This window comes from Eubalaena glacialis, chromosome 4, assembly GCF_028564815.1.
Source record: "Eubalaena glacialis isolate mEubGla1 chromosome 4, mEubGla1.1.hap2.+ XY, whole genome shotgun sequence".
NCBI lineage: Eukaryota > Metazoa > Chordata > Mammalia > Artiodactyla > Balaenidae > Eubalaena > Eubalaena glacialis.
In genome coordinates, this window is record NC_083719.1 from 134,123,238 (window position 1) to 134,138,469 (window position 15,232).

Sequence of the window (15,232 nt, forward strand, 5' to 3'; positions counted from 1 at the left end):
CTACTATTCAAGTTTTAAATATACAGAGATTTAAATGGACTAATGAAACTGTCCTATAAGCAAAAAGACAAATAGCCATCCTTCACTCAGGTTCTCTCCCACTGTGTGGACTCAGAGCTGAGTTCTCAGACAGCCAGTGGGCATCAGAATCACTGGGGCACTTGTAAAATGCAGACTTCTGGACTGCATCTCAAATCTGTTAAGCCAGCATCCCTGGGGATGGGGCCCTGGAGTGAGCATGTTTCACAAGCATGCCAGGAGTTCTAAGGCACGTGGTCCTGGAACACCATGGACTCTAGAAACAGGCTTGCAGTGCCTCTTTCCAGCTGGTCTGAATCCCGGTTCTTCCTTCCCCAGTGTCCTACAGGCAATTCGGAAAACCATCTGTGACTGGGAGGGAGGCCGAGAGCCCCCCAATGACCCGTGCTTGAGAGGGGAGAAGGACCCCAAAGGTGGATTTGACATCAAGGTGCCCCGGCGTGCCGTGGGGCCCTCCAGCACACAGGTAAGCAGCTCCAGGCACAGGCCAGCTCTGCTGACTCAGAGGCCAGCCAGGCTATGGTAGGTCATCCTGGCTGGACCATGGGGCAGTGGGGCTGGGGGGTCCTCAGGCAGGAGGGGCAGGGTCAAGCGGCTGCTCTAGTCTTATTCTGCCATCTTGTTTTGATATAAGAGGGAGGACCACTGACTTAAGATTCAGGAGACCTGGATTCTAGTCCTAGATACCTGTGTGACCTCGGGCACGTTACACAGATCTCTTTGTGCCTCAGTTGTCTAATCTGGCAAATGGGGGTAATACCAGGACTGGCTATCCTAGCCCTGTGAAGTACAGGTTCCAAAGTATAGGAGAAGTTTAAAGTGGAATCTGTATGCATCTATCCTGTCCCTGTTTAATGAACGCTGACCCCCGCTTCCCCTGTAGTGATGTCCTAGCTTGGGAATTCCCACGTTCTGCCTCTGACTTGCTGTGTGATCTTGGGCAAGTGCCTTGACCTCTCTGAGCTCTGGTTATCTTCTCCGTTAAATGAAAACTTTGGATGAGATCACGTTACTGACAAAACACCGCTTTTGTTATTCCCTGTACCCCCCCAAAATCACAAGTATCCAAAGCCCTCGACCACTTAGAGAAAGTCTAATAATCAGAGATATTCAGAGTTGCCAACCGGAGCTTTTTCAACAACGAGAGGTTGTCTGTGGCTTATCCAAAGTAGTCGTTAAAATTACAGAAAAAAAAAGTAAAGAACCTAGGCATCTCAGTTAAATCCTTGCCACCTACTTAAGGATAAATAGTTTCTGGTAGGCTTTTTGAGGTATTGAAAAAAAGCATATGGGCCCATTACAGCTTTTAAAGGTCTTACAGGCCCCGAAAGCCCCAGGCTGGGAACTCCTGCTTCACATGACCTTTAAACCTCTCTCATCTCTGAAATCCTGATTCCTTGAATCATCTGAGATGAGCCATCTGAGGCCCACCCCTGACGCTTCTCACTGTATGTGTGTCTGTGTCTGGGCACGGGGTGGGAGCAGGGAGGTGGCACCGGGGTGAGCTGGGTTCTCAGCACTGGCGTCGTAGCTTCCCTTGGCCCGCAGCCCGCAGACCCCTTTGCACTTACCTTGCCTGCTCGAGAGACGTGGAACTTCTCAAGGAAGCTTCTACAAACAGTTCTGTGTCATGCCAAGGGCCAGAGACCTTTCCAGTCCAGAATGGCTTGAAGGGGCTGAGCAGGGCTTCTGGGTGTTGCTTCCGGGCGAGGCAAAAGAGAAACTGGAAAGGAGGAGGTTGCAAAAGGGGGTCAACAGGCAGAGAATGAGAGAGGGGTGGGGGGCAGGGAGGGAGAACGGATTATTTATAAAGATAATATGAGAGGGAGTGTCACCAACAGTTAGGCCCCCCCGACACCCCCAAGTCATGTTAGGGTGGCACAGACACACTTGATAGACTCCTAGACAGTCAGCTTGGAAGAGCCTTTAGAGACAAACTAGTCCCAAACTAGTTCCTCCCCCTATTTTGCAGATGGGGAAACTGAGGTCCAGAGAGGGGAAGTGACTTGTCCAAGTCACAAGGTGAGTTTAGATGGAGGTGGGACGAGAACCAGGTCTCCTGACTCCCACCCTGGGGCTCTGTTAGGGCCTTGGGAGCGCAGTAGACATGGCATCTGGCAGAGCTGGGAGGTGACTGTTCCGGTGAATTAAATGCTTTGTTTAATAAAAGTAGGTGGGGAAAACGTTTCCCCTCTTAGGGATGAAATGGATTTTCAAATAGTTAGAATTTGGTACAAATCAGTCGACACGGCACAGACTGGATTGAAGACTCCTTTCTTGGAGGACTCCAAAGGCCATCATTAGAGCAGTGCCTCTCGAGTCTTAGGGATGGTCAGCCGTGCCCACCGACAGGGTTGCAGAGGGTGGGCTGTCTGATAAACCCGCAGCTCCGTAGTTCCTTCACCACAAAGGAAAGTGCTGTGCCAGGGATGGCGTGCCACTCCTTTCTGTGGCAGTGCTGCCCAGCACAGGCCAGGCGCGTGGTGGGTGTGGTCCTAGAGAAGATCAGTGGCGGCCAGGATGGACGTGGTGGCAGAGGGAGGTTGGAGCATCTCAGAGGTGGTCGGCAGGTGGCCTCTAACAGTCGTGGCGGCTTTCCCACCGTATACAATACCTCTTGCTTTTCTCTCTCTCTCTCTCTCTTCTCTCTCTCCCTCTTCCCTGTCTCTCCTGCCCTCCCATTCCCTCCTCCTCTCTCCTATCTATGTCTTAGGCCTGCCAGTGGTCCCCGCGGGCTTTGTTTCACCCCACTGGTGGCACACAGGGCCGAAGAGGCTGCCGATCCCTGGTATAACACCGCCTGGCTGGGTTGGTTGGGTACCCTTCTCCAGGAGGCAGCAGGAATGGACTAGGCTGGCTGCTCACGGCCCCTTCCAGCCCTAAGATTCAAAGACACATGATGTGGAAAGATGTAGATTAGCACTTGCGCCCTTTGCACTTAAGGCCCTCTGTAAGCAGGAGTTAATTGTCTAGTAGGCCTCCTGTGTAAGTACCGATCTTCACCTGCTTTCCACCCAGCATTTCGGCAAGCTGTACCATGCAGTGGATGCCTGCAGAGGCGCTGTCCCTCGGTCTTGAGGGTCGGAAACCTGAGGTGGTGGGGGGCTTGCTCTGATCCTACCCCATTTCACAGTTCCTTGGAACGTCAGAGCTGAAAGGGACTGGTTGGAGAAAGCATCTGGTGCAACCTCCTCACGTGAGCAGATAAGAAAACTGAGGCCCAGAGTGGGACTTTGTTGCCCAAGGTCACACAGCAGGTCAGGGGCATACCTAGCCTTGAACCCCATTCTTTTGACTCTGAGTCCAGTGTTCCACCCCTGGTGCCACCGTGGCTGTCCAGTAAAGCAGGGAGCGACTCCAGGGTGACGTGGAATGAGGTTCTCCTCTGATGCCCACGCCCTTGGCCAAGCAGAGCAGGCAGGACCCTGGGCCTTGAAAGACCTGGTATTACCAGGTCCTCCTACCCGGGAGGCCGCCGGCCCCAGGCAGAACATCCTGCCAGGCTGGCCAGTCTCCCTCTTGAAGGTTACACATTCCAAATTTACTTCTCCAACCCTAAACTGGTGCTTCCTTAAGACAGTGCTTTTTAAGGGCAGATATCTTCAGAAAAAAAAGAATAGAAGCACAGCACAAAGCAACCTTTTCCCTTGGACGGAGGGCCAGCCCCTGACCTTCCCATCTTCCTTTCTTTTTCAAGCTGTACATGGTGCGGACCATGCTTGAATCGCTCATCGCAGACAAAAGCGGCTCCAAGAAGACCCTGCGGAGCAGCCTGGACGGACCCATCGTCCTCGCCATAGAGGACTTCCACAAGCAGTCCTTCTTCTTCACCCACCTGCTCAACATCAGTGGTGAGCCGCCCTGTCGGGGGCAGGGGGAGGGCTCCCAGGACCCAGAGCGGCTAAGGCTGTCATGCCAGAAGTTGCAAAGAGATGTGATCATCTACCCAAAGGGGCACATTTTGCCACCAAAGAAAAAAGGCACACTTTCCAGTAGACTCTGGGAAAGGCCAGGCTCAGTCCAGCTCTTCTGACTCAGCTAAATCTGGTAGATATTTGTAGCTAATTTGTTATGAAGTTCCCAGTAAACCGGGATCACAAACAGGTGACACCCTCAGACACACGCAGGGACCAGGTCAGCCTTTTGCTTTTAAGCAGCAGCTCTGAGCTGATTAGTGCCCGTTGCTCCTAGCAAAGGAGGCTCCCGGACTGCACCTGGATCCCAAGTCCCCTGCTTCACCTCTCCTGTTGGTGGGATGCATGTGCAGGTGGGACAGGGGTGGGGAGTGGAGGGAGAGCAGCATCCCAGGGTCCTGGGAGGTTGGTATTGAAAAGAGTGATCTTAAACAGCCCAAACTTCTCCATAGGGAGCAGCCTGGGAAGGGTCTTCAAGGCCTCTGTAAGGGATCCATAATTATCACAAGCAAGGGTCATGGCTGCAGTCCAGTTAAAAGCGGGCACCCATGGATCTGTCTGGACACTTAACAGCAAGCACACTTTGACACTTAGCATGTTTTCAGGATGGCTTTGTAAGGACACGATGGAAATTGTAGGGGCGTCTAAAGCTCTAAAACATCACTGCCCCCCGCCACACACACACACACACACACGCACACACACACACACACACACTGCTGGTGTGTTCACACACTGGTGAACAAACACTGTCTTCTGTTTTTTTTTTTTTTTTTTTGGCCACACTGCGCAGCTTGCGGGACCTTAGTTCTCCGGCCAGGGATTGAACCCACGCCCTTGGCAGTGAAAGCATGGGATCCTAACCACTGGACCACCAGGGAGTTCCCCAAACACTGTCTTCTAAATAGACGTTAGGCTGGCCTTCAGGTACAGGAGAGCAGGGTCTACTGATCGAGTCATATTCGTGAGTACCTGCTCTGTACCTAGCACAATGAAAGAAGAATAAAAGTTTAAAAAACCCAGTAAGAACTAAAATCTTCGGGTGCTTCCCATGTGTAACCCAAGGCTCTCTCCCTTATGCTTCCAGAAGCCCTGCAGCAGTGTTGCGACCTCTCCCAGCTCTGGTTCCGAGAATTCTTCCTGGAGTTAACCATGGGCCGGCGAATCCAGTTCCCTATTGAGATGTCCATGCCCTGGATTCTAACAGACCATATCCTGGAAACCAAAGAACCTTCCATGATGGAGTAAGAGGCAGGGTTGGGCCAGCAAGGAGGTTCCCGAGGTGCAGGTAGAGGGCAGTTTGCCAGCCAGCGAGCCCTGTTCTTTCCAGAACTTTCCAGATGAGGCAGTGTGCCCCACCCAGGATCAAGTCACCACCAGATGTGACTCAGCCTTGCAGAAAGGTTCAGAAATCTACCAGCCCAGCTGCCCTTCCCAGACTTTGTCAGTCTCATAACAGCCACACTGGGAAAATTATCATCTCTGGGGGTAGGGAAGCTAATGTCCTTAACGACCACCCGATTTCTTTTAGTCCCAGACTAATATTTTTCAGGCCTTGCATTTATTAACATCATGGACTTTGATTTCTGTGGGCAGACAGTAAAGTAAGTCATTCCTAAGTGGAGGCTGGAAACATCCTAGACCCTGAAAGGGTCTCTTTTTCCTATCTCTGAATTTGTTCACCCAACTGTTCATATTTCCTAAGCAAGTTTAAATCTGCCTGCCTTAAGAGAGAGCATTAGTGAGCTACTGGCTGTTGTTTTTCCCTCTTCAGATACGTCCTCTACCCTTTGGATCTGTACAACGACAGCGCCTACTATGCTCTGACTAAGTTTAAAAAGCAGTTCCTGTACGATGAGATTGAAGCTGAGGCAAGTGATTGCTTCTCCTTTTGTTCTTATAATCGTGTTCCAAGAGTCTGGACTTTTCAGATCTCTAGCTGGGCACAAAGTGGGGTGTCTTAGTCCATTTGGGCTGCTATAATGAAATACCACAAACTGCGGGGCTTATAAACAACAGAAATGTATTTCTCACAGTTCTGGAGGCTAGAAGTCTGAGATCAGGGTGCCAACCTGGTCAGGGGAGGGCCCTCTTCTGGGTCCCAGACTTCTTGCCATGTCCTTATGTGGTGGACGGGGCCAGGGAGCTCTCTGGGTCTCTTTTATAAGAGCACTGATCCCATTCATGAAGGCTCCATCCTCATGACCTCATCACCTCCCAAAGGCCCCACCTCCTAATTCCATCACCTTTGGGGGTTAGGATTTCAACACATGAATTTTGGGGAGGACACAAACATTCAGACCATAGCATGGGAGATCAGTGACTTGCTTTGGAGACTGATCTTTATATAAACATCATGATCATCAAAAGGGACCTAGAACAGGATGATAGTCTTTCTTTTTCAGATGTTTAGGGATGGCAAATGTTAGAACTGCGTTGGTAAAATTAGTTTCTAATGGGTCTTTTACAGTTGGATTAATTGGCTAATAATAATAACAGTAATGCTACCTATCAATTATTATATGTTTACCATTTGCCAGGTGTAGTATTAAGCACTTTATGGACATTTTAAATAATCTTTACAGTAATTTAAGAAGTATATGCTACTGTCTGTTTTACAGATAATAAATCTTAGAGTGTTCAAGTATCCTTACCCCCACATCATACAGCTTACAGAGTCTCATTCTAGTACTGGTAGGATGGAAATAGCCATCCTCTCACCTATGAAGCTGTTGGATAGTTGCTCAATGGCTTTATTTCTGAAATCGTCAGGAAAGGCTGGGATATGCTGCAGTTACAGACAATCACACATTCTTAGCAGCTTGGGACCAAAGGTTCATTTCTCCATTGCATGTTGGCTGGGGGCTCTGTTCTATGTAGTCTTTAATCTGGGACCCATCTGGGATATTCACTAGTTGCCATGGCAGGCGGACGTGTCAGGGTGAATCATACTCTGATACTTAAAGCTTCCACCTGGAAGTGACACATGTCATTGGTCAAAGCAAGTCTCATGGCAGTGCCTCCTTTCAAAGAGGAGCGAGGAAGTGCAGTCCTACCACGGGCCGGCAAGGACCAGAAACAGGGCATCAGCAGCCCTAAGGGCTATGAAATATCTCAATTTTGTCATCTGGAAATTGGAATGAGAGTCTCTGCTCCACCGAAGTACATGGGATTATATAAACGTAGAATGAGGCCAATTGTCACACAAATATAAGGCATTCTTATTTATAAAGGAAAGACGTAAGTGTTTTAGGACAAGCCATTACCACCAAATTAGTTTGAAAGTTTATATATTTCAAAGAAAATCTAGTAGAGATACTGCTTTCTTTCTAAATCTTCCAGTTGCTATGGGAGTTGAAAACCTTGATGGACCCCAGAGCAAATCTATCCTGTTTGTCTCCTGAGCAGTACACAAACTTGGAAAGAAAGATTCCAGTAGACAAGTTAATTGGTTGCATCTCAGCTTGGACAGGTCCATTTTCCCATAAGATTTTAGATAGTCATGTTCTCCAACAGGTTGAAAACGAAAAATCTAGAGTGTCATATGTCCAAGTGACATTTTAAAAATAAATGTCAAGAAAGCACGCAGACAAGCCCTGGGTAACACTGGAGGCCATGGAGCAGAAGTATAAATTGAGACCCCGAGCTCATGGCCTGCCCCCCTTTCTCTTCCCATCTTCAGACTCTGTTCTGAACCAGGAAGGGCCTGTGTGTGGATACCCAAGCTTTGTCTCACTCCTGTGCCCAAAAACGATGGCCCCTTGGCCAACCCCAGGCCCTAGGGGTGCACACACCTGCAGTTCAGTCCACCCTCAGGGAGGAACCCAGGGAAAAGAGCACACAGGGCCTGGAAGGGACTTGGGCTATTTGGGCAAGAATATTCAAAGCTGGTTATAGAAGGGGGGCATGAGTTGGGCACCCCCCCCCCCCCGGATCCTATGCGTTCTTTGCCTGAAGGAGGCCCCCTTAGGGATCCTTGAAGCTCAGACTCCAGGACAGAGGCCTTGGTTACCTGCATATGAGGACAACACTGCACACAGCACTGTGTTTTTATATTCAGAATAACATTTAGTGTGTAAAGTAAAAGATACGAAAGCTCTTTGAATAAAGAGTTAACCTTATGGAGCTGGGAGTTTGGTGCGAAAAGGATTGAAGATTAATCACCTAAATACAGTCTATTTCCTTTGAAGTTATACTGTTACCCTGCTACTATCAGAGCCCATCTCTTTAACGCCCCACCTTTGGCCGTTCCCTGCTCTTGCCATCGTTGGAGGATTTGGTTTCGATCCTCTAAGTCTGCTGTGAACTTTCTTCTCACCTCAGCATCACATTCTGCCACTGACATGATGAAACACTGAAAAGGCAAGACGGTCTCTTGTTCATTAAAAACCAAAGATTTTTAAGCAAACTGGTTTTAAAAAGAGGTTTTAAAATTTTTAATGACCATCAACTTCTTCATTTGCAAAGCAAGGTAAAGTAAAATAAAAGGAAAAGACAAGAAATTCTATCGGGAGAGATGAGGGGACTGATATGTGTAATTACAGGATGTGAAGCCCTATCTGTGGCATTCCCCCTGGGCAGGCACCTTGTAACAGCCAGGAGGGGACCAGTGGGGACAGTGGTTCCTCAACAGCTTTTTGAATTTTGCTTTCTTTGTGCCTGTTGAGGACCTTGAGAGCAAGGGACCAGACTTCCCAAACTTAGTTGGCCACAGAATCTTCTTTTTTTTTTCCTGCAAAGCATCTTGCTTCACCTCACACTTCAGGCAGTCGTGCACCACTGCCCCCTTCAGTTGCTGAAATTTCTCTAATAAAGCCGGACAGACACCATTGACATTTCCTACTTCTTCTTCACCAGGTGAACCTGTGTTTTGATCAGTTTGTCTACAAGCTGGCGGACCAGATCTTTGCTTACTACAAAGCAATGGCTGGCAGGTATGAGAGCCCCAGGGCTATGTGCAGCAAAGCTTCCTAAGATTGCCACCTGGAAGGCAAGGTTCTCTGTTGCAAAACCTCCCTTCTCCTTTAGGACCTAAGGAAATCTGAGTGATTCCGTGGGCCTGGATTTGGTGCTAGAATGTAGGAGAAAGGAAAATAGGCAGATGTGGTGCTAGATCTCATGGAGCTTACAGTCTAGTGAGGAAAACAGACATTAATAAAAACTACTGAATGCACAGTGACAAGGGAGGTTCCTATGAAGGACAAGTTAAGGGGAATATATGACAGTTAAACCTGAACTAGTCTTTGGGATGGGTAACTGGAAGGGCTGTCCTGAGAAAGTAACATTTGAGTTCACATCTGAAGTTGATAGGACTTGATTAAGTAAAATTGGGTGAAGAGTAGGGCTAGAAATTGCAGGCAAAACAAACTACTTGTGCAAAGTCCCTGTGGCAGAAGCATAAGATGAAGAGCATGCCTACTTCTACTTTGTAGGGCTGTTGAGAGGATTAATGTGAATTAGTACACATAAATGTCTCATTCACGGACCACAGAGTGGGCAGGCTACATGGTAAAGCTGGGCAGGTAGGCAGGGCCCAGGTCTTGCGGCCTTGTAGGCATTTGTCCTAGGAGGAGTGGAACACCACGGGATAGTTTCCAAAGTATGACGGTGACCCAGTTTGATTTTTATCTTTAGAAGTTTGATCTTTTAAAAACATTAAACTGTAGAGAATGGATTGGAGGTGAGCAAGAATGGGAGTATGAAGGCCAGACAGAAGGCCAAGGAAGAGGAGAGGTCTGGGCATGTCAAGTTTTACAGGCTCATTGGTATTGTCAGTATGGGTTGATGTAGACCCCTGAGAATTCCTGGGTTCGAGGAACCCATAATAGTACTGGTCAAAAAAAACCTGCCTACATAGATAGACAGATAGATAGATAGAGATAGAGATTTTTCCCTTTTTATTGGAAATCCAAATGTACTGACCAGTAATTTCAAGGATTGTTACTTTTTTTCCCTACAATAAAAATTTGCTTTGTTTTGCTTTCAACAACTTGAGTTGTTCTGATGTATTTCAGACAGGAGGTGGTGTACAGATGCACAAGTGTCTGTTAACACAGAATGTGCATTAAATGAAGTGAATGGCTCTTAAGGATGTAAACTATAGAAAGCATATGCATAGGGTTTCAGGGAAAGCGCAGAGAACACAGCCTTTCACAAAGGAGTCACTTCACAAGTGTCTGGATTGAATTGCATGGGGTTCTAACAGTGAGCTGGGCTTCCAGCTTCTCTAAGATAATTTTCAAATATGCTGGTCCATTGTCTGTGTAAACAAACTCCGACTTGTCAAACCCTGGGTCCTCTATATATTTAGTTTACAAAATATCCTTATCTGAAATAGGAATCTTAATCTATATCCCTCCTTATAAGGTCTGTGGTTTGTCAAAGATACGGGAAGTTGGGGGAGATTGTGAGAAGTTGGGAGAGTCAGAGAGAGCACAGGAGGGGCAGAGTGATCTAGATCATTGCTGTCCATCAGAAATATAATGCAATCACAAATGTTGGGTCACAGATGTAATTTTAAATGTTTTAGTAGCCATATTAAAAATTAATTTAATACTATATTTTATATAATCCATTATATCTAAAATATTATAATTTCAACAGGTAACCAATAAAAAATTATTAAGGAAATAGTTTTCAATGTTTTTTTCCTAAGTCTTCAACATCTAGTGTGTATTTTATACTAATAGCACATCTCAGCCTGGACCCGCCACGTTTCAGGTGCTCAGTAAACTCACCTGGTGGGTGGCTAATGTATTGGACAGTGTAGATTAACATGATGTCACTTTCCTGCTTAAAACCTTTCCGTGGCTTCAATTACATCTAGAAAACATCTAACCTCCTTACTGTGGCTTATATTGTCCCCCATGGTCTGGCCCCTAGACTAACTTTATAAATTCATTTTTGCACCATACTCTCCAGCACACCTGCCCCTTATCTACACTGACCATTTTTCCTTTTTCTCAACATACCAAGCTAATCATGCCTGAAAGATTCTTCCCCCAGATCTTTCCATTTTTAGCATTTAGGTCTCTGTCCAACAGAACCTCTTTAGAGAGGCTTTCCCGGACCTCCTAACACCAAATGATCCTGTTTTATTATTTTCAGAGCACTTATTACTCTGCAATCTATGGCTCAGTATAAAAGATCATAATAGAACATCTAATTCATAGGATTGTTGTGAGATTAAAAATGACTCTCTGCATGTACGTGTACGCCTGGTGAATAGTAAATACTATGCAGGTATTTACTATTATCTGAAATTATTTTATTCCTCTGCTTATTTATTTATTTTCAGTCTCTCTTTACTAGAACATAAGCTCCATAAGGACAAGAACTTTGTATCCTCGGTACCTAGAATGTTTCCTGAGATATACTAAGCAGGCACTCAATTGCTTTTATGGTGAATGAATAAAAGCAAGAAAGCATCTCAACTTCTGTGTTGCCTGTCTTTAACGCAGAAATTCTATTTCACATATTGAGCTTTTGGGGCTGAAAAAAATTAGGAGAACTTTGCTCTAGATCAGAAAAAAATATTTAAAATATATAAGATAGCACTTCATGAGTAGATCCTGTGGTTTGAAATACACATGGCTGGGTGATTAATCACCATTTACCATCATGTTTACTGGCCTTATTTCACTTTTATCCCTTCCAGTGTCCTGTTGGATAAACGTTTTAGGGCTGAATGTAAGAATTATGGAGTCATCATTCCATACCCACCATCCAACCGCTACGAAACGCTGTTGAAGCAGAGACACGTCCAGGTATGGTGACAGAGGTGGAATGGGCAGGAGAGAGGAACTATGACGTTAGCCTAGAGATTGGAAATCAGGACTGCTTACCATCTTCCCTGGGTATTGCCCCGCGTGGGCTGCTGACCATGGATATAACACCCCCTCAGAATCTTACAGTCAAGAGGCATTGGGCTTCCTTTGGTTCAAGTTCTAGGCTTCTCAGCCCAGCTGCCTTTCACCTCTGATGAGTAGCGGCCACCAAAGCCTTTGTCCTCCCATCATAAGCTGCAGCCCACCTCCTTCAGTCGGGACTAATGTTCAGAAATGGGTATATCTATCCCTGAACAGAGACCGTTATGGTTTGTTTTTATGGAGTTAGTCTCTGTTAACATTTGACCCCGGATGTAGAGGAAATTCTGCCAGGAGCTAGAAACATATCCCTGCTTAAAAATGTTCATGTGAGCCTGGCAGACAAAAATAGATGCTCCAGCAGACCTTGCATCCTACTCCTAAGCCCTGCTGTCAGCCACACAGTGTTGAAATGGCCTTCATGCTGTGACCTCTGCATGCTTATCCTGTGGTTCACGTGTTTGTGGAGAAGACTTGGGTGAAGGGAAGCAGGGCTGAGACTGAGAAGATGCCCTGAATAAAGAGGAGAGGATTTACCCTGGAAACCCTGGATATTCCCATTGCTCTGAGAAATCTAAGAGAAATGGAGAATCGTAAGAGGAAAAAAACATTTTCACCTCTGCCAACAGTAAGGGCTCAAAGAGAGTTTTTCCTTCAGCCTCTCAGAAGATTACAGCTATCAGTTACCAGTGCAGCTAGAATTAGTCACAGGACATTAATCCTGAGGGCTTTGTGTGTGCTATAAGGAGCCTTAGTCAGTTGGTGGAAAATCTCTCCCAAAAGGGAAGGAGAAAAAAATAAAATAGTTAAGAATAATCCTTGGGCACCTAGCAAAGTGCAGTGCACGCTACAGGTACTCAATAAATGTTTATTGCTATCTACGTAGCATCTGCAGTAATGCCCACGTGTACCCCAGTGGAAATTATCCTAAGCTATATTTTCCAGCCTGTGGTCAGCCCTTCTCCTCATGCTTTTAAATTCATCCCTGTAAAGGTACACGGTAGGCCCTCGCTGGGGGGACGGCTACTCCCTGGTGACTCTGAACTGGGGCACAGGACGGATACAGGAAGAACTTCAAGGGTAGATTCAGGATGTCAGCAATGCATGGGGTACCAGAGTGTGTCCTGAGCCTCTTCCTACAGTCTGAATGCATCGTATTTTTCCTCAACTTTTTTTTTTAATATATCTTTATTGGAGTATAATTGTTTCACAATACTGTGTTAGTTCCTGTTGCACAACAAAGCTAATCAGCCATATGCATACACATGTCCCCATATCCCCTCCCTCCCACCCTCCCTATCCCACCCCTCTAGGTCATCACAAAGCACCGAGCCCATCTCCCTGTGCTATGCTGCTGCTTCCCACTAGCCAACTGTATTACATTCAGTAGTGTATATATGTCGAAGCTACTCTCACTTCGCCCCAGCTTCGCCCTCCCACCCCATGTCCTCAAGTCGATTTTCTGTGTCTACCTCTTTATTCCTGCCCTGCAACTAGATTCATCAGTACCTTTTTTTTTAGATTCCATATACATGTGTTAGCATACGGTATTTGTTTTTCTCTTTCTGACTTACTTCACTCAGTATGACAGACTCTAGGTCCATCCACCTCACTACAAATAACTCAATTTCGTTTCTTTTTATGGCTGAGTAATATTCCATTGTATATATGTGCCACATCTTCTTTATCCATTCATCTGTCGATGGACATTTAGGTTGGTTCCATGTCCTGGCTATTGTAAATAGTGCTGCCATGAACATCGTGGTACATGTCTCTATTTGAATTATGGTTTTCTCTGGGTATATGCCCAGTAGTGGGATTGCTGGGTCGTATGGTAGTTCTATTTTTAGTTTTTGAAGGAACCTCCATACTGTTTTCCATAGTGGTTGTATCAATTTACATTCCCACCAACAGTGCAGGAGGGTTCCCTTTTCACCATACTCTTTCCAGCATTTATTGGTTCTAGATTTTTTAATAATGTCCATTCTGACCTGCGTGAAATGATACCTCATTGTAGTTTTGATTTGCATTTCTCTAATGATTAGTGATGTTGAGCATCCTTTCATGTGTTTGTTGGCAATCTGTATATCTTCTTTGGAGTAATGTCTGTTTAGGTCTTCTGCCCATTTTTGGATTGGGTTGTTTGTTTTTTTGATATTGAGCTGCATGGGCTGCCTGTATATTTTGGAGATTAATCCTTTCTCAGTTGCTTCATTTGCAAATATTTTCTCCCATTCTGAGGGTTGTCTTTTTGTCTTGTTTATGGTTTCCTTTGCTGTGAAAAAGCTTTTAAGTTTCATTAGGTCCCATTTGTTTATTTTTGTTTTTATTTCCATTTCTCTAGGAGGTGGGTCAAAAAGGATCTTGCTGTGATGTATGTCACCTAGTGTTCTGCCTATGTTTTCCTCTGAGAGTTTTATAGTGTCTGGCCTTACACTAAGGCCTTTAATCCATTTTGAGTTTATTTTTGTATATGGTGTTAGGGTGTGTTCTAATTTCATTCTTTTACATGTAGCTGTCCAGTTTTCCCAGCACCACTTATTGAAGAGGCTGTCTTTTTTCCATTGTATATTCTCGCCTCCTGTATCAAAGATAAGGTGACCATATGTGTGTGGGTTTACCTCTGGGCTTTCTATCCTGTTCCATTGATCTATATTTCTGTTTTTGTGCCAGTCCCAAACTGTCTTAATTACTGTAGCTTTGTAGTATAGTCTGAAGTCAGGGAGCCTGATTCCTCCAGCTCTGTTTTTCTTTCTCAACATTGCTTTGGCTATTCAGAGTCTTTTGTGTTTCCATACAAACTGAAATTTTTTGTTCTAGTTCTGTGAAAAATGCCATTGGTAGTTTGATAGGGATTGCATTGAATCTGTAGATTGCTTTGGGTATATAGTGATTTTCACAATGTTGATTCTTCCAATCAAAGAACGTGGTATATCTTTCCATCTGTTTGTAGCATCTTTAATTTCTTTCATCAGTGTCTTATAGTTTTCTGCATACAGGTTTTTTGTCTCCTTAGGTAGGTTTATTCCTAGATATTTTGTTCTTTTGGTTGCAATGGTAAATGGGAGTGTTTCCTTATTTCTCTTTCTGATTTTTCATCATCAGTGTATAGGAATGCAAGAGATTTCTGTGCACTAATTTTGTATCCTGCTACTTTACCAAATTCATTGATTAGCTCTAGTAGTTTTCTGGTAGCATCTTTGGGATTCTCTAAGTATGGTATCATGTCATCTGCAAACAGTGACAGTCTTACTTCTTCTTTTCCAATTTGGATTCCTCTTATTTCTTTTTCTTCTCTGATTGCTGTGGCTAAAACTTCCAAAACTATGTTGAATAATAGTGTTGAAAGTGGGCAACCTTGTCTTGTTCCTGATCTTAGTGGAAATGGTTTCAGTTTTTCACCATTGAGAACGA

General features: G+C 45.4%; 1 protein-coding gene across 3 annotated transcripts in view; it reads left to right on the top strand.

The window, feature by feature from the left end:
* The window catches only part of CYFIP2 (cytoplasmic FMR1 interacting protein 2), a 130,222-nt gene that overhangs the window by 50,854 nt on the left and 64,136 nt on the right, over nucleotides 1-15,232 (top strand). For all 3 annotated transcript variants that reach the window (XM_061189911.1, XM_061189912.1, XM_061189910.1), the window contains exons 15-20: nucleotides 358-505; nucleotides 3,737-3,890; nucleotides 5,041-5,197; nucleotides 5,728-5,824; nucleotides 8,811-8,887; nucleotides 11,611-11,719. In XM_061189911.1, the coding sequence (XP_061045894.1) occupies nucleotides 358-505; nucleotides 3,737-3,890; nucleotides 5,041-5,197; nucleotides 5,728-5,824; nucleotides 8,811-8,887; nucleotides 11,611-11,719 (742 nt within the window). The remainder of the gene's footprint in view (nucleotides 1-357; nucleotides 506-3,736; nucleotides 3,891-5,040; nucleotides 5,198-5,727; nucleotides 5,825-8,810; nucleotides 8,888-11,610; nucleotides 11,720-15,232) is intronic.